Genomic DNA, 19,580 nt, shown 5'->3' with positions numbered 1-19,580 from the left:
GGGGAGATGAGGTGGAATAGGCTTCTCATTGGTCTTTTTTTTTTTTCTTTTTGGAAGGGGTGTTGAGGTAGGGTCTTGCACTAGCCCAGCCTGACCTGGAATTCACTAGGTAGTTTCAGGATGGCCTCAAACTCATGACGATCCTCCTTCCTCTGCCTCCTAAGTGCTGGGATCAAAAGTGTGTGCCACCACACCCAGCTTCCCTTGGTCTTAATACTATGTGCCATGAAGTTTGTAGTTCAGGAGTCTGACTGACTTGAGTTAAAATTATAAGTGTCTCAGAGTGCCCATTCCAGGGAAGGTCACTTCCATCTCTGAGCTCGTGTTTCCTAGATTGAGGATAGGGTAATTACAGAATCCAACTTCTTGGGGTCTAAGAAAGTAGAGACATGCATACTACCTGGCTTGTGGAGGGCACATGACAAATGATAGGTGGCATCCTGAGCAAAATGAGTAAGACCCTGGCAGTGTAGACCTTCTTGCTCTGTCTATCCAGGAAACCATTGACATATCCAGGAGGAAGGCTCTCAGAGCATAACAGGGAGTCATGTTTGGTTATCAAACTGGACCTATAGGGGTTGGCTATGCTTTTGAAGGCAGGGATTAACAGGGGAGAGGCTGGGGACTAGAGTGAGCAGTGACAGGGACTTCCATCTAGCTGTCATTCCTAGAGGGGTGGGGCAAAACAATAGCTGTAGGATAATCTTAACATCTTTTTGGATAGAGACCCAGCCCATTATCTCTTCTTCACTGAAACCTGGGAACTTCCTCTTCCTCCAATACCACATCATCCTCCAGCAGCAGTGTTCATTCTTCCTAGCTGTGCTAGTATCCCACCTATGCTCCTCAGCCACAGTCCATAGGATTAGGATAGACACTCAACCCAGGCTGGCCAATCGGATCCTCTGTGTAGGGGTTAGCACTGGAATGTAGAGGTGCTGGGGCTTAGACCAGGAGGACATGTGAGCTCACAAATGGCACCAGATGCTGTGCGTAGTGGGGGCATGTTACAGGGAAAAGCAGTGAGAACCGACTGCAGACGTTTATACAGTGAGGAACCCTGCAGAAAGCCCATTCCAGGCTCCTTGAAGGCTTTCCATACAGTGGCTCCTTGCCCTTATGAGGCCCAGTTGTGTCTCTGCTCATAGACTCTGGAAGATACCTCATGTCCTTATATAACCAGATTACTACATAAGCTGGACTCAACCAGGTGTCAGAAAAAAAGCCAACCTCATTTTTCCCCTAGTGTCATTTCAAGCCTGTGTGTAGATGAGTTCTTTCTCCAGTTGAAGCTGAGAATTTAGCAAGCTCCTTGTTCTTTCTGGTATCGGGCATGACAATGCCCAGTCACTTCTGACAATCTAACAATGCTGTCATTCCAGATGGTCTTTTTTAAAATTTTTTTTGTTCATTTTTTATTTATTTATTTGAGAGTGACAGAGAGAGAGAGAGAGAGAGATTGAGAACGGGCATGCCAGGGCTTCCAGCCACTGCAAATGAACTCCAGACGCGTGCGCCCCCTTGTGCATCTGGCTAATGTGGGTCCTGGGGAACCAGGCCTTGAAACGGGGTCCTTAGGCTTCACAGGCAAGCCCTTAACCGCTAAGCCATCTCTCTAGCCCCCAGATGGTCTTATGTAGCAATCATGTCTGGATTCCTAAGGCCAGGCGGCCTTGCTGGCCTGGACACAAGAACATCTTCCTTGCTAGGTTTTGCCAGTTAGTCCTGCTGCTGTTCCTACCTGCTTAGAGCATTCTTGGGCCTTGGGGTGGGGGTGTCCATCTTCAATGCTCAGTCCTGTTTCAGGGCTATGCCAAATGCATGAACGCAGCCCAGTCTTCCCCTCTTTGTGGCACTTTCCTTTCCCTCTGGGCACCTCCAGCCCTACTCTTCAGTGGCAGAATCCAGCTGGCACTGGCTCCTGAGTGTGTTGCCCTCATTCCCATCTGCCAGGCTATACTCTGGCCCATCTTCCAGTATCTTTTACTTCTGCCTGATCTGGTACCTCAGAGCCTGAGTCATAATGTGATGTCTATGCTGGTCCATGCTATATTCTGGGAAGGGTCCTTGTCACTCGGTTTTGGATTACAAGAATATCTACCCTTCATGCAGTGCAGGGTCCTTTCCCTCTACTGTTTACACAGAGCCAGATGAGCCTTGGCTAAAACTGCAGAACTCATTTGGGGTAGCCCCTTTGTGGGATGATCTCATACCATGCTCTGGATTGGGTAATTCTGAGGAGTTGTTATTTTGTCCCCCAAAGAATAGCCTTTGGAAGCTCAGGTGAAACTGAGCCATAAATGGGTATCTCTGTGGCACTTAAAATTTGATCTTAAAATTCAAATAGTTTAGGCTTCTGTTACTATAACCAGTGTGTCAACAAGACTGAAACTCTCAGCATGGTTGACTCATATTGCCATTGCTTTTAGAAATAGGAAGGGATCTCTTTTTATCTTGCTCAAAGCACCAAGTCTCAGGAAAGGGGATTTTGGTCAAGGTACTGACCAAATGGACATGAGGGGTGTTGGCTGGGCAGGAAAAAGGTGGGGCTTTGTTGACTTTTGTTCAGGTCTGTATATGTGCTTACCCTGGGGAAAGAACTCAGTAATGTTGGAATTCCTGTGGTTGTGGGTCTTCAGAAGTCTCTGGCTGGTAAGAAGAGGAATGCTGTTGCTCTGGCTTAGTGAGATCCCAGCATGCTGCCTGACTGTGTGTCCAGCAAGGGAACAGGTCAAGGGTACCCAGGCCCAGGGCTTGTGAGCATACACTGTCTCCTTGCTCTTGTTCCATGCTGCTGCCTGATAAACTGACCTCCTTCCTCCAACTTTCCCACAGGAGAACAAGCTGTCCATTTCTAAGGGCTTCACACCTTCTAACTTACTCCTTCCATATCCCCAGTGTTAATAAGACTGCAGTTTGAGTGCTGGGGTGAGGTTTGAAGGAAATAATTTCAATGTCATGGCCTGCTTTATGTGGGTCCAAATGGTATAGAAAGTGGACTATTTCATACTGTCCATTTTGGCTTTTCAGAGCTCTCTGCTTTGGGATTTGGACCCAAGATGGACACACCTTGTTTTCCTTTGCCCTTATTCTCTATGTTTCCCTCCCTTTCCCCTTCAGATATGTGGGGACAGGCATGGCTGTGGTTTGCAGCAAGATTGAGTAATTTTCCTCGGGTACCATCCAGCTTCCACTATAATCACAACAACTTGCTGGAAGGTAAGAGCAGGTTGGGAACACATGCTCAATATATGTTACCTAGTAACTTCCAGGTAGACATCTGCCTAGGCATTCTTGACTTGAGGCCTTATTTCCTTTCTTTTGTAAAGTGGGGACAGTAATCCTTCCTTCTTAGAGCTATATGAAGGTGACATTAAAAACAATAAGTTCACTTCTAAGCCATAAGTGGGCTTCAGTAAACACCAGTCTTCTGATCTCAAACTGACTACCCAAAGCTTTTCTGTGGTTGTGTGCATGGCTAAGAAGAACTGTTAGGCCTGAGGATACAAATACACTGTGTTAGTTTATACTTCTATACATACTGCAGAAGTAGACATTTCTTCACTCCTTATCAACATGCCTTGTTTTTCATCTTTGCCACTCTAAGAGATAGTACACAATGGCTTATCCTTAATTGGAGGTACCTCACTAGTTCTTACTGGGGTGGCATCTTTTCTTATATCTTAGCCACTTGTAATGGCTAAAGCATTTATCTACCTTGACAAGTTTTCTGTTACTGTGTTTATATCTTTCCAAACTTGAAGACTTGGCTATTAAATGCACATAAATCCTACAAGTGCTGTTATCACAGCAGCAACCTCACAATGTGCTTCTTACTTGCTCTCTGCTTTTAATGTTGGCACTTTGTTTTTTTGAAAAGGTGGAAACTTATTTTATTTTAATCACATTCCTCTGTCCTCTGTCTTTTCCTTTATGGTTTTGGGATTTCCCATCCTTGTCACAGATCTGTATAAGGAGACACTCTGGCATGTAGTATGGGACATGGGGACTTGGCAGGCAGCGTTAGGACTTTTTTTTTTTTTTTTTTTTTTGAGGTAGGGTCTCACTCTGGTCCAGGCTGACCCAATATCAGGGTGGCCCCAAACTCACAGTAATCCTCCTACCTCTGCCTCCCAAGTGCTGGGATTAAAGGCGTGTGCCACCATGCCCGGCTAGGATTCTTATCCTAACGAGAGGTGGAGTCTTTTGTTGTAGCAGTGAAGGAAGAGATAAGTAAGGCCCGCACTGAGGCTGAGAGATGCCTTGATGTGGAAGATGGTGCAAGCTTGGCCCAGGGAAGAGATAAGATCTTGGTTTTGCCCTGCACAGTGGAGTACATAGGAGTAATTTGGAGGATTTGGTGGTGTTGACCACCCTGTCTGTGAGACACTTCTAGGATATCCTGTGAAGAAAGGAAGCCATACTGACTGGAGGTCCTTGGGTAGGTCTCTTGAGGGTACAGAAGAGGACCAGGTAGGAAGAGTGATCTCAGTGTCGGTATGTGTAGGATGCTACCATCTCTTCTCCCAGGAAGCATTCTAAAATAGTGAGGCAGAGTCAGATACCTCCATGTAGCACTGATGGCTTTTATTGCAGACTTGTGTCATTACAAGGGTAATCTGAGAATATCTTTTTAAAAACCCTCCCCTTTATATACACAGAACATGCTACATGGTACACTGTGAGAAATGCTGAGGTAATAAGCCCGCACCCAGATCCAGTACCAAACACCTCTCACCACGTACTCCTGGCACATGGGCCCACCAGGAGGGCCTCATCTTCTGGATCCATCTGCATTGCTCCTGGCTTAGCAACAGTCCTATACCCCTGAGCCAGGCAGGACCCAGGAACCTCTGTGCTGTGTTGTGCTGTCCCAGCCATGGGTTCCAACAGCCCCCAAGGGTGTTGCATCTCACAGGAAGCAGCCAGTTTTCCTTGTTGTGGCCCTATACACAGAGGAAGTATTGCTTAGAGATGAGGTGAGACTGGTCCATGTGAGCATGGGACCTCAGATCTGTGGCCATCTGGGAGCCCTGATGTATTGGCAGTGACTGCTTTTCAGCTGACTATCTCTGGCAAGGCAGGCTATTTGTGTGGAGGTTAAAATGACGTGAAGGCTAATGTATAAATGGAAGGTACAAAACTGAATACACAGTCTATATGGCCAGTGTGTGGCTTTTGGCCTGGCCTTCCCTTTCCCAGATAGAACCTGAGCCCAGGCTGCTTCCTCCTCAGAGGCCAAGGAATCTAGCCTGGACAGAAAGGCCTGTGTAGCAGAATAGGAGAAAGGAGGGGAAAGGGGAGAAGAGGTACCTTGACCCGTGGCACAGAGCCGGGGATGGAGGAACAGAAGGTGTGGGATGAGGGATAACCGGGTAGAGGGATGGTGAGCAGTCCTGAGAAGGGGAACTACAGCGATGAGATGGGAGGGAATTCTGAAGTGTGATCTGGTGCTCATAGGGTTGTGAGGAAGGAAGCCAGGATCTCCTGTGCAGGAGATGAGCCTTGTAGACATTCCTGAAAGAACCAGACATGCTGATGCCAGGTTTCTTCTTTGAATCAGGCCTTTGCAGTATGTGTTCTGTTGTTAGACTCAAATACCACAGCACTAAGGAAACACTTTCCTGAGAGAAGCTGTGGCAGCAGCTTCTGCATCTGAGAACTGAGTACAGACTAGTTAAGCGTATATGGCAAACCCCTGTGTATCTAGGCATCCCACATGTGAGATGTGTCTAAGAGTATGTACATGTGGTGGCTCATATGCACGTCTGTCATGAGAGTGTTTTGTGTTTTTATTGGAGGAACTTAATTGATTTTTGGAAGGAGCTATTTGTAGTCCTGACCTGTCCTGGGAACATGAGGGGCTATATGGTGTGAAGAAAGTGGGAGGATGGAGAACACTGTATCAGCTCAGTTCCATTAACTGGTACAGTGACTTTGGAAAGCAGAGTCCAGCGTCTCGTCCTTCCAGCCCGGAATGAACTGGTGAGGAGTTGTCCTTGGCCTGCATGACTGGGATGGCTCCCGGCAACAGCCATGAGTGGCCAAAGGGGTTGCAGACTTAGTGGAAGGTATTGGGGTTGGGCCGGATCATCATCACCACTTTCTTCAGCGAGTAGGATCCTCCTCGGAACTCAGCCCAGTAGACACCGTCTTGATAGCGGCTTCGGTAATGGCCCCCACGGTACCAGACCCCATTGAGGTTAGAGTGGGCACAGGCATTATACCACCAGCCTCCCTTCTGGTAGTGGGCACAGTTTCCTGTAGGATAGAAGGGAGTGAGGGGTCTGAGGGAGGAAGCAATTCTCTCCTATTTACAGTGTGCTTTGCAGGATCCCCAGTGGGAAGTATTTGGAGCAAGAACATCTGAGAAGTGGACTCTGCCCAGTAGAGATCAACAGCTGGGCGATAGACCCATTCACACCTGCCTTTGAGGCTCAGCATTGACAAGCTAGCTGTGGGATTGTAGATAGGAGGCTTCATCTCTCCCAATCACTATTTTCTCATCTGTAAAGAGTAAAAGTAACCCCCACCACATAGAACCACTGTGAGAATTAAATGAGGGCCTGTGTTTAACCCTTAGCCCAGGTTCTACACAGTGGCAGTTTCAGGAAAAAAAAAAAAAAAAAAAAGGAAATAGCCTGCAGTGGGCAGGGAGAGGAAAAAACTGTTTTCCTCAGGTTGGATAAAGAGTTCATATAGAATGATAAGGAATATATTTAAGATGAAATGCCCATCTTTTTCTCCCTGGCCTGAATTTCATCCAAATGACTCTGTGTATTATTTCATAAAAAGGGATATTTCCGTGAAGCTTGGCAGTATCACGTCAAGCTATGTTCTGCTGCCAAGGACATGCCGTTCAGGACAATACAAAATATGGGCAAGGTGCATGCAGGCCTGCAGGGGCAGGGCACCCTGCAATGGGAGGCAGGAGTCTGAGAGGAGTCCAGTCACCTGGGCTGCTCAGGTGGGAACCTGGGCCTGACAAGGGACCCATACCTTGGAGAGAGTCTGTCAGGCTTAGGGGGCAGTGGCTCTGATGGAGCTACGGCTCTGTTTTAGCCATGGCTGCAGGATTGTGGGAGTGGGGTGAGAAAGCTTGCAGACAGCCTGAAGCATAAGCTAGGTATAGCCTCAGCTCACCATTGCAGGCTCCTCAGAGTGTTTTCCTGGGATTTCTCTGGGCCATGACTTGAGACGAGGACCAAGTGGCAGTGTGGTATTTAGTGAGTAGAGTGAGCCCCCAGCATCCCTTCTTTCCTTGACCCTGCAGACCCCAGGACCCCGGGACTCAGGAGCCCATATGATAGCTTGGGAGTCATGGAACACCCTCCTCCCTGCCCATGGTTACTCTCAAGAAGTGTAGGCTACAGCCTAGTAGCCCAGGGTATGACCAGGATAAGGGGTACCATCCCACCTTGTTCTTTAGGAAGCTTCCCCAACCCTGCCCCACTACTTCAAGACAAGGACTTCCCCTGTGGGACCCTTCCAGTGGTGCCAGCTCAGTGTCAGAGTGGACAAAGGTATCTGTTTGGTACAAGGACAGGTAAGTCAGGCCCCACTTGGCCCCTAAAGTTAGGAGAACTATGCACTAGAATATGGCTGCCTTGAAGATCTGGAATAAGGCTCCCCTAACTCAGTATATAGGCATTATGGCTCACATGAAGCACAATCTATTTCTGAGAGTATCCAGAGCTTAAACCTCAAAGGGAGTTGGGGGGGTGGGGCTTGCCTTAGACCAAGGAGGCTAGGCAGGAGTGTCCATCTTGTCTGGGAAAGCAAAGTCAGACTTGGCCTGGAAATGGTGCCAGCCTCAAGAATCCTGGGCCTTGCTGACCTGCCAACCTCTGCGTCCCTATCTGAAGAAACCAGCTGTGGGAGAATCTCATGTTTGCAATTATGGCCAAACTATACCTGGGTATCTTGGAATTGTATGTGTTCTTGCTTGTTAGTTGTTTTTTTCTTTTTTTTAATAGACATCTTAGTAAACAGCTGGGTTTCAGGCATGTGATCTTGGACAAATCATGTCATACTTGCTAGCTGGTTTCATTTTGCTAGCTTCCTTACAGTATTACATTAACATTACAGGCTAATATCTGGCTAAAGAGCTGCTGAATCAAGCCCCTGCTTCGTGCTGTATCCTCCCCAGAGCATATGTGTTGTGTCTCCCTACCTACTAGGGAGGTGTTTCCTTCACTTCCAAATGTGCAAACCAAGGCTCAGGGGATGATGCAGCCTGCTAAAGATGCTTCACCAAGGAAGTGGGGACAGCTCTGAAACCCAAAGTATATGGCCTGGAGCCTGTGGACAGGTGTGCTTCAAACAGAGGTGAGAGAAGCACAGCCTGAGCATGAGTGTGTCCCTTGGCACCCAGAAGGCACACAGCCAGTCCTTACATCCCCAAGTCTCAGTTTTCTTCTCGTATAAGCTTTAGTATACTAGCCCTCGGCTGTGAGATTTGTACACTTCTGCCTTCCCTGTTTGTAAGAGCCACTGGGACTCCACTTGGCAATGGGGATCTGAGGGCAGTGGGCAAAAGGGACATTCAAGAAGTGAGATCAGGGCCAGGCAGCTTGTTGCAGCTGCCTGTTATCCTGGGATCTTCCTACTCCTGAGCCCTGAGTAAGGTGTTCTGGTGTTAGCTGTTCCCTGCCCAGTGCCTGGGTCTCATTTTACTTATCCTACCTGTGTAAACATCATGGTCTCTGTCCAGGGTGGTGAACTGCTTGCCATTGTGCCAGGTGAAGGAGTCGCCTGCATTGCCATGGTAGCGCCCCAGCCGCAGCTTATAGTACTCGCTCTCAGGCTCCAGGCGGAAACTGGCATATTCTGCAAAAACCTTGCGGCCAGACCAGTCCTCCATGGTCACAAGCAGTTTGTAGTTGCCTTGGTTCGTCAGCCAGTAGATGTTCTCCAAGCCCAGCCAGTACTCGCCATCAATGTTCCCAAACCCTTGCTGGGGAAGACCCAGAAAAGCATGAATTGAGGGTCTGTGGAGCCCCTGCCAGAAGCCTGGGCTGCAATCAAGCTGCCTCGTGTAATACTTCGTTAACATAATGGGTCACTTCAGCTTCCTGATCATCACTCACATGTATAGAGAACACAGTTCTCTGAGCTGGGCACCATGTGAGCCCCTGTTCTTTGGGGATGTAGTCATGAGAGCCTGATGCAGCCAGCATTGGTTGGACAGAACCCATACCTTCTCAAAACTTCATTTTCCCTCTGGAGTGTGGGCTGTACATTAGGGTCACATGTCAGTTCTAGCATACCAGCATGTGCAAGCTGAGAATGACATGTCACATCCATCTGGATTCCCTTTTAGGTTTGAAACTCAGTGGTTCTGTGTAATTTGTTGGGGGGGGGGCGGTTGCTGAGTAGTGGCTACCAGAGCCTTGTGAGCAAATGGAAGTGTCTAGTGAGCACTCGTTGAGAACTTTAACTGGGTCTCATGCTGACTCTGAGAGCCTCCCTAGCATAAGTAAAGCTGTGCTATGTCACATCTATGAGAGGAGAAGTATGACTAGGAACCTTAAGGACCTGAGTCAGGTGGTGGAGGAAAGGGGATGCCAGAGAGAGAGATAGCTCATGGTGGGGGCAGGAGCAACCAAGATGGAAGACATTCAAGAAAGGAGTGCAGTGGGGCTCCATGCAGAGGCTTGTGGCTGATAGGAGTTGTGGCTTTGGTGTTAAGGCCTCCTCAGCTCCTGCTTTGCTATATTATGACATTGTGCAGGGTTCCACCCCTTCTAACCTGTGAGGTGGATCCATAGCAGTACCCTCTTCAAGGGCTCTGTGGGGTTAGCCACCACCCACGAAAGCCCTGCCTACCAGTGCCTGGCACAGGTGGGAGCTCAGGGAACTGAGTTCATGCCATCCTTAGTGGCTCCTTATTGCTCAAAAGAGGCTGAGATGAGTGTGGCAGAGCCCTTGCAGCCTTTATTAAAAGGAGGAACATTCATCTCCTGGGAACGGGGAGCCCAGAGGATGGACCAACTCCTAGGGCATGAGTATTGGCATGGTGCTCTATAAAGGCTTTTTAGGGGATCCTCCCAGGACTTGGGAACCTCAGAATTTGTTCTTTCTGGGCCTTAAGACTAGATCCTCACCGTGGAAGCCTCTTACTGTTGCCAGTGCTAGGTAGTAGTGGCAGGCAGAGAGGTAGCTATCCTCACCACCCTGGTGGCCTTGCAGAAATGTACCTGTCCTTGTCCTTCTCCTCATCTGGGACCGAGAGTCATCTTTTAGGCAGCACAGAAAGGCCCCGCTAGTCTCACCTTATATGTCTCCCAGTTCCTGAAGAAGTTGACAGAACCATCTAAGCGCCTCTGGATAACGGTCCAGCCCCCAGGGTCATGTCTCTGGTCACACCACACCTGCATGAGGCGGTTGGTATTCTCAGGCTTCACCAGGTAGATGGAACTAGTGTCGTGGCCATCTTCCAGGGCCTGTAGACAGTCTCTCCATGGGCCTGGGGACACAGAATGCACATCTCACAACTGTTTGTTGTTCTCCTTTGTGGAGTAACCTAGGGAAAGCTTTCTTATTCCTCCTAGCCCTCATTTTCTCCTGTTTGTGGATGGGTGCCATATTTATTTCATTTAGGCCTGTTAAGGTTTACAGAGATCATTTGGTTTGATATTCCTAAAGTTATTTGAAGTATTTTTGAAAAGTTATTTTTGAAGCCATTTCTGTAAGTGAAATGAGATGCAGTCGGAGTCCATACCTTCGGTCTCTGTTCTACATGTAGCTCCCTGAGCTTAAAGGATGATGCCTGGGTGTATCCAGATACATGGTCCTCCTCTGAACTAGACACTAAAAGGGTTCTGGGAGCCCAAGTAGCTGCCATAGGCCTTTAAGTTCCTCACGCATGGCACCCAAACTCCCTCTACCTGTAGTTCCCTATGTCATGACAGGGCAGGGTGGATTGCTGTGGTGGCAGCTGGCTTCACCACCCTTCTCAGGTCTAGCTTTAGGGATCCTGCCTCTCTCCTTCTGTGTAGGGAGGTGACACTCAGCTCTTCCTTCACAGCTTCCTTCCTGGTTGGCAGTTGGGCTTACATAGTCTATTATGATGATTAGGCAGGCAAGGTTGAGATTTGGATCCCTTCCAGAGGCCTTGCAGCATCATGGGAACACCCCATCTAGAGCCTGATGAGAAGGCAGGAGCCACTCGCTCCTTCACTAGCCTGTACAGTTAACTATGTGCTCATATATTCATTCTCCAATGGCTTCTCATCCCATGACCTTTTCCCTAGTTCTCTCCCTGCGTATGGGATGTGTGGGACTCTTAAGTATCCACTCTGGGCAGAATGTATCACCCGTGAGCTTCCCTCTCTCCCTCCCTCCTTCCCTCCTCCCCTCCCTCCTTTCCTTTCTTTCTTCCTTCCTTCCTTTCCTCCCTTTCTTGGTGCTGCTTCCTGCTGTTGGCTCCCCTCAGTATCCATCCTGAGGAAGGGAGGGCCAGACCTTCAGGAAGTACATTCAGAAAGGAGAAAAAGTTGTGGTTGTATTTGGCTCAAGCCCCAGGGACTGAGGCAGAGAATAGAAGTCTGTCCCTGACAGCTGGAGCAGAGCATAGTGGGCGTGGAAAGCTTCCCAGGGCTCTACCAGGTCAGCAACACAGGAGGGGAAGGAAGACGTGGCAGGAGCCTGTAAAATAACACCCACTGAAAGCCAGCAGCCAGGCTCCTGAGGGACAGTCAAATGGGAGGCTATCCTAGAATACATACCCTGTAGAGAAGCTCTGGAGGCCCCTGGAAAGGTGGCAGGTTGGCTCTTAGCTCCCAGACTGTGCTGCCTTCTGTGATTTCTGCTTTACATCTGAAATTTTATTTATTTATTTATTTATTGGTTTTTTGAGGTAGGGTTTCACTCCAGCCTAGTAGTCCAGGTGGACCTGGAATTTGCTATGTAGTCCCAGGCTGGTTTTGAACTTGTGGCAGTCCTCTTACCTTTGCTTCCCAAATGCTGGGATTAAAGGCATGCAGGCTGCATTTGAAGAAAAGTATTTTAGAATGTTGTGAGATATTCAGTCCCTTGAAGAACTTGCAGAAAGAAAAATGTAGATTTATATAATCTTGTAAGCTGGTTCAGAGGTAAGTGGAACCCCAAGCCCCAAGTTAAGAACACTCTGTTCTAAGTCCTGACTGGAGTAGCAGTGACAGCAGTGAAATGGTGACAGCTGGCCATAATGGCCTAGACAGAGATTTTCAGATGCCCTGCCTGGGAATTTCCACCTTGATCCTGTCCACACCCGTCCCACTTACACTTGAGGAAACTATATATAGCCCAGGGACCTTAGGAGACACTGTGAGGCCATGTGGCCAGTGGAAGCAGGATATGCATATCCCCTCAGATGGTTCAGGTGAGAGAGGCGACACTAATGCATTCTTTCTTGTCCCCAGCCAGAGTGAACTTGGAGATAAAGGACTTTTTTATCTTTATTGATAATTTGGGTTTTTTTTTTTTAATGATTGCCTATCATGTCCTTTCCAAATTTTAAACTTTCTTAGTATCTTTTGATATAGATGTTTTCTTTTTTTTTAATGGGGTACAAATCTTATAATTTTATAACTACCCCCAGGTTCTAGAATGCCTGAACATGAGTTATAAAATGATGCTTTAACATAGGGCCTTCTAGAGCCTTGGGATAGTACTGAAATGAAGCCAAAGTGCTGAGCACTTTCTGCTGCTGGAAGACTTTGCACCAGTCCCCCAAGCTGCACTTCACATGACCCAGGCCCATGACCCCCAGCAAGAGCCGCATCTCCCTCAGAAGAGGGAGCACATCTTGAGACAAGTGCATTGCATTCCCTTTCCTTACGTTAAAGGCATCAACAGTGAAGGTCAACAATGCGATGACTTGATGAAAATTAGTCCAAAAATTGGCAGCAGTGAAACAACCCTGTGGCCCCGTGTCTGGGGAGATGGCACAGTGGGTAAGAGTACTTGCCACACAGGCATGAAGGCCCAAGAGAGCCCGAGTTTGATCCCCAGCACCCACATAAAAGGCTGGGTGTGTCCACACCCCAATCCTGTGGGGAAGAGAAATGAGAGAATCACTAGAGCTTGCTGGTCTGCCAGTCTGATTAAGAAAAGATTTTTTTTTTTTTTTTAAAAAGGGCTGGAGAGATGGCTTAGTGGTTAAGGTGATTGTCTGCAAAGCCTAAGGAAACAGGTTCAATTCCCTAGAACCCACATAAGCCAGATTTACAAGATAGCACATGCATGTGGAGTTTGTTTTCAGCAGCTAGAAGCCCTGAGGTACCCATTCTCTTTCTCTGTCTTAAATAAATAAAAATAAAATATTTTTTAAAAAGAAAAAAATGGTATCTCTAGGCTCAATGAGACTCTTTCTTAAGGAAACAACATGCAATAGCAATGGAGGAAGATACCTGCTATTCCACTCTGGCCTCCTCACACACATGTGCATACTCTACATACTCACCACAACACTATACCCACATATGCTGGAAGAACAATGCCTCAGTCCAAACATCTTGCTTGGATGAGAAACCTCCAAATGTAACAGGGACTCTGACACATTTAAATAATGCAGTGAGAACGGCAACCTATAAATATTGTAATGACAAATCCATCATAGGCGAGACATCCAGTTTTGGTTAAAGAATCCATGGCTCAGAGGCCGTGGGGCTGGGGAAAGGACTCCCGACATGGGGTCAGGAGCCTTTGGCTCAAATTAGCTCAAGTAGGTGGCTTTACCTCCTTTCATTGTGACTTTAGGTATGTTCCTCACTGAGCCTCAGTTTCTTCTTCTGTAACACAGGGAAAGAACACTGGATGTTCTGAGGGTCTCAGGCTCAGTGAAGTCTGTCTTGCCTTGATGGGTGAAAGCTTGATGTGTTGGGAGTTGTTCACACCCTCCCCTGCTCCCCACACATACGTGAAATCATATTTAGCTTTGGAAACTCACAAGCAAACAGCAGAGAAAGAGCGGGAGAGATCTATTAAGTATTTTTTCATAAAGCACACATTGAATGTCTAGATTTCAGTGGAGAAGGCCACAAAGCTGTACTGAGATAAAGAATGGAAATCTGTTTTGTCAAGCGAAGCTGAATTTTCAAAGTGCAGTGGGCGAAGCATCCTCTGGAGCAGTGCAAGTGCCCAACAGTGTTTGCTTTGGCTTCCCTTCTGAGAGGCAGCCCTACCCACAGCACAGGGCCAACACTAACTCGGCGGCACCCAGGCTCACCTCTATAAAGGCCATATTTACACCATCGCCGGAAAGTTCCACATGAAGAATAGTGCAGCCGCCATGGCACGCTAACTCTGTGTGGTTCCCTAGAGGCAGCAGGGGTGTAGGAAGTGTAGAAAATGGAGTCAGGAGTAGGGGAGAATACAAAGACCCCAGGGCCAGCCCTGGAACTTGTTGGAAGTGATCAAGGTTGGGAGCTGAAGCCCTTGCCCTGTTCCATCCTTGCTACCTGGCATTCTTGTGTTCCACACAAGGCACACAGCTGCCTAGAAAGCTAGAAACCACTTCATCAATGGCTGAGCCATTTCTCACTACGTTCATACAGGGCCTTTCTGATAAAGGTGAGTTGGAACTGGCAGCTGTGCCAGGCTCAAATGGACCATATTTTTTTGTTTCCTCTGGGTAGACTGGGGCAGACCAGCTTCAGTCTACTTACCCAAGGCATATAGCTGAAACAGGATCACAAAGTGCAAGGCCTTTAGTGTGTCCTGACCATGCAGATTGCATCCTCTCTCCTGCCCCTGCAGCCACATTGTCCCCAAGGAGTGAGGGAGATGTTGATAGGCCAGCAGTTGACAGATCTTTTTTATACTCTAATCACAGCCTTAGAACATCAGGAACTGGTGACCTTGAAGCATGTGGAAGACCCTAGGGCCTGTGAAAATGCCTTTAGAAAATATTCCTAAGAATGCTTTGCTCCCATCATGGCCATGGGAGAGGCCTGTTTGATAGCACCAAGATGTATGCCTTGCTTGAGAACTGTATGTGGTTCTGTTATTCTCACTCATCTTCTGTCTCCCCAAAGTCTCTTCACCACCAGAAGTTATTAAATGCCAAGTCAAGTAGACTGCATAGGTATGAGTTCCACTTTGGCCAGGGCAGACTCCTTAGGTATTCCACAAGGGAAGGAGGACTAACCAGCACAGACATATGAGGTGATGCTTGAGTCTCCTTTATCCTGAAGCTTAGCAAAATGCTATTTTATGTCAGTGGTTAAGCTTGTACAAAGCAAAGACCCAAACATAGGAGTTGTTTGTACACTGCCAAAGGGATCTCTGTTCCCCACAGAGCCACAGTTGACAGTATGCTTGTCGTTTTTTCATTGCAGGAAAAGATGCAGACACCAGACCACTCTATGGACCACGTTAGTGCTCAGTGCACAGGGCCTGGGGCCAGCAGACATTTTAGGAGTTTATGAAGAAGTTTGAGGCTTTAAAAAACTTAGTGGTTCTAAAATATGAAAACTACAAAATTGAAATTTATTAGACTGATTAAATTTTCTACAAAGTGTAACATCTTGTTGAGTTCATTAATTGTTAACTTTAGCCTCTATAAAAATATTATTACTTTAGAAAACAATCTGTAGGTTAGATTTTTCCCTACTTCCTAAGAATTCTTGAACATGCCTGATGTTTGCTGAGAAATCATAGCCAACCATAAATTAATTGAGTTACTCTTAGCCAAATAATTTCAAAAGCAGGGTTATTTAAATCCTTTCAAAATTGTTTCAGTAAAAATTATATTAGATGTGTGAGGTGGTGTACTTCAATGACGATATAGCCCAAGGGCTCTTAGTGCCCAGGAGGGCTTATAGGGGCTCTGTTCATGCCCATTTCATGCCTCAAGATCAGTAGTCCTGTTATAGTACAGTGCAGTATTGCCCCAGTACTGCTTTCCAAGGGCACACTGAGAAGGGTGTTCAATCTCAACACCACCAAATTAGTGAATGAATGAAAAAGAAAAGTGGTTAGGCTAGAAGGGCGTAGGAGGTCTTACTGTGCACAGAAATTAGCATACTGTTGGGCTCCAAGGGCTGATAGGAGCAGAGCCCTGGCACTTCATGGGGACAGCTGGTGGGTCCCAAGTCTGCCTGGGTAAAGTGGTCACTGGTCATGGAGGGCTCTCAGTTTAGTGCAGACACATGGGAGAATTTACCAGGCCCAGTACAGCAACCCACAGATGCTGGAGAAGTGGTTGGTTGTCCTGTGGTCAGCTAGCCTATTAACTCTTTCCTAGAAAGGGGGCCCAGATTCATTGGCTTCTCCTTAAAGAACTGACATTAGCTTTCACTGATCACCTTTTATCTCCCAAGTGCTCACAAAGCCCTCTTTATTCCCTGCTCTGCCGTTTTACCAAGGCTAGACCGCAAACCACTTGGTATGTAATTTGTGGCATTACAGCCTTTTTCTTTTTCTGAAACAGGTCATTTGCCTGGTACCAACTCTGATCTTAATGGTTTCTTGATAATTGCTGGCAGTAGCTCTGTGATAGATCTGTAGGGCTTCAGCCTGTTGCCACCTCTTCCAAGGAGCCTTTCATAGCCCCAGAAGAGGGGCTTTATCTTTCCCAGGATTCCCCAAATGCCTTACATATTTAATGCTCTTAAAATATAGTAAGAGTGATGACTACCATGTCATGAGAGCCTGTCACTGGCCAGGTGTTTCCCATGCTGTTTCATCCTATACTCAGGAGCCGCTGCCACAGAAGGCAGCTCGGACTCAGAGGATGCACACCTTGCAAGGTACAAGACCTACGACTGGAGCTCAGGTCTGCCTCTTATACAGGGTTTGGCTCATTTTATGCTGCAGTTACTGCACTGTTGGAATTGTTGGAGGGTCTGTTCCCCAGGATGCAGTGGGCTCCTTTGTGGCAGGTGCCTATTTTGTGGGGAAGTCTGGGTAGGAGCACCTGCAGTGAAGAGCTTCATCAATGTATGGGTGGTGCCTCATGGTTGGCTTTTCTGACTTTTTTTGTAGAAATTACTTTAGTAACATCACCTACGATACTTACTTTTAACGTTCACCAAAAATTTTAACATCTTTGTCATTTAAACTAAGATCCTCTTTTTTTAAAAAAAATATTTATTTATTTGAGAGAGAAAGAGGCAGAGAGGGAATGGGTGCACCAGGGCTATTAGTCACTGCAAATGAACTCCAGACACATGTGCCATCTTGTGCATCTGGTTTACATGGGTCCTGGGGAATGGAACCTGGGTCCTTTGGCTTTGCCAGCAAGTGTCTTAACCACTAAACCATCCCTCCAGCCCAACATCCTTTTTTATGAGAGAGAATTGGCATGCCAGAGCCTCTAGCCACTGCAATCAAAATCCAGATACATGTCACCTTGTGCACCTGGCTTACATGGGATCTGGGGAGTTGAACATGGGTCCTTGGGCTTTGCAGGCAAGTGCCTTAATCATGAAGCCATCTCTCCAGTCCAAGATCCTCTCTCTTTCTTATCAGAACTTTTCTTTGTATGTACGGTAATTTTAACCTTAATTTTTAAATTCAAAATAATCTGTTGCTGGACATGGTGGCACACACCTTTAACCCCAACACTTGTGAGGCAGAGGTAAGAGGATCACTGTGAGTTTGAGGTCACCCTGAGACTACATAGTCATCCTGGGCTAGAGCAAGACCCTACCTTGAAAGCAAACAACAAAAATAATAATCTATTAAGGGAAGTTTACTCATCCTTTTTAAAAAGAAAAAGGAGGGCTGGAGAGATGGCTTAGCAGTTAAGCGCTTGCCTGTGAAGCCTAAGGGCCCCGGTTTGAGGCTCGATTCCCCAGGACCCACATTAGCCAGATGCACAAGGGGGTGCATGCGTCTGGAGTTCGTTAGCAGTGGCTGGAAGCCCTGGTGCACCCATTCTCTCTCTCTCTCTCTCTCTCTCTCTCTCTCTCTCTCTCTCTCTCTCTCTCTCTGTCTCTTTCTCTCTCTGTCACACTCAAATAAATAAATAAAAGTGAACAAAAAATTTTAAAAAAAGAAAAAGAAAAAGGACATCATTGCCTTATCTTAAAATTCAGGGCAAGGATTGCCAGGCTGGTTTTAAACATCCTCTTCACCTAGATTTCCCTTGAGGAGGAAGCTGAAATAGCAGTGGCAGTGGAGTGGAGAGAGAGCATCTCTAGCATCCCACAAGCAGATCCCAGCCTATATCTACCATATATGTGTGTATTGCTTCTATCATGGTGCCCTGACCTCAGCTTCAGCAGACCCAGCTGGCTTAGTTTTAGGCACTCAGCAGTTCAGTGCCCACTAGCTTAATTCTGCTTTTACTCTCTTTAAAAAAAAAAATTGTAGCCGGGTGTGGTGGCTCACGCCTTTAATCCCAGCACTTGGGAGGCAGAGGTAGGAGGGCCGCCATGAGTTCGAGGCCACCCTGAGACTACATAGGTCAGCTTACACTAGAGTAAGTCCCTACCTGGAAAAATAAAACAACAACAACAACAAAAAAAATCGGCAGCTTCTCAGGGGCACAATATTGTACACTACAAAAATCCACCACAACAATCCATTTATTTGTATGACTAGTAAGCTGGCCAAAGGTGCCTGATCTCCAGGATTTTCTGACTACTTTCTGTTTGCCAAGTGCCAAGCTGTTAGGCTTTCCAGGCTATGAGCTGCCAGATTCCCAGCCTCCAACAGTAACAAGTGGACAGTTCATCTTCTCTGCTGCAAACACCTAGAGCCTTTGGCCCTCCTGTCACAAGGGCTTTAGTGACCTGAGGGGGTAAAGAGACAGCTGTGTGTCATACTTATAAGCTCCTTCTGAGCAGCTCCCTAAGGCTTCCAAGGAGGGACTGAACAGCATGGAGGAAGATGACCCAGACTCATTTTGTTTAGGAACAAGGAGGTATAGAAAGCTCTGGGAACATCACTGCTCTACTGAATGGTGTAGTTTACAGTGAGAATAAAAGACAGTATACTATAGTGGAAATGGCAGACCCTGGAGGCAGGAGACCAGCAGCTTTCTCCTCAGCACCTGTAGCCTTGCAGGCTGACTCAGACCCAGAAGTAGCCAGTTACCCCTCACCATCAGCACGACACTCCAGCTTCATTGTTCTGGGACCAGTACCTTTGCTCTGTGTGACACTCACTTGGCCTCCCAAAATGAGGGAAGTATTCTAACCCTCACTCTGTTAGAAGACTCTCTTCTGTGCTGGGGAGCCACAGTCTACTGCACATGTTTCCTACTTCTGAGAGTAAGTAAGATTCAATCAGGGGAGAGAACCTGCTTAGAAAACATTCTTGGTCAGGTCATCCAAACTCCAGCTATAGATGTCTAGGATGAGAGGGTGGCTTGTGTGCCTTGTGTTGCCTATGGAGCAGTGTGGCTCCAAGAGAGGGTAACAACTCTAGTTTTATAAATGGAAAGCTGACATTTTAAGGAGTGCAGGACTTCAGGCTTCTTCATGGTGAAAGACAGCTAGTTCTGAAATGCATAACCCCAGAGATGTGTCCATCATGATAAAGTTGACCCCTGGATTCTCTTGCAGCCTGTGTAAGGCCCTCCTCCTGGGCTCCAGGTGCACGCGCACGCACACACACACACACGTTACGTGACATGCCTCTCTGTG

General features: G+C 47.2%; 2 protein-coding genes across 10 annotated transcripts in view; one reads left to right on the top strand and one right to left on the bottom strand.

Moving 5' to 3' along the window:
- Ralgps1 (Ral GEF with PH domain and SH3 binding motif 1) overlaps positions 1 to 19,580 on the top strand; it is a 325,831-nt gene that overhangs the window by 193,684 nt on the left and 112,567 nt on the right. The gene's annotated exons all lie outside the window — the stretch shown is intronic.
- The window catches only part of Angptl2 (angiopoietin like 2), a 33,578-nt gene continuing 18,564 nt past the window's right edge, over positions 4,567 to 19,580 (bottom strand). Inside the window, exons 3-5 of the mRNA XM_004671649.2 lie at positions 10,275 to 10,468; positions 8,686 to 8,956; positions 4,567 to 6,261 (exon numbers count right to left, since the gene is read on the bottom strand). Of these exons, the coding sequence (XP_004671706.1) occupies positions 6,062 to 6,261; positions 8,686 to 8,956; positions 10,275 to 10,468 (665 nt within the window). The 3' untranslated portion in view covers positions 4,567 to 6,061. The remainder of the gene's footprint in view (positions 6,262 to 8,685; positions 8,957 to 10,274; positions 10,469 to 19,580) is intronic.

The sequence above is a fragment of the Jaculus jaculus genome, chromosome 1 (genome assembly GCF_020740685.1).
Source record: "Jaculus jaculus isolate mJacJac1 chromosome 1, mJacJac1.mat.Y.cur, whole genome shotgun sequence".
Lineage (NCBI taxonomy): Eukaryota > Metazoa > Chordata > Mammalia > Rodentia > Dipodidae > Jaculus > Jaculus jaculus.
Note: the sequence above shows the minus strand (reverse complement) of the source record. Positions and strands in the feature narration are given on the sequence as shown.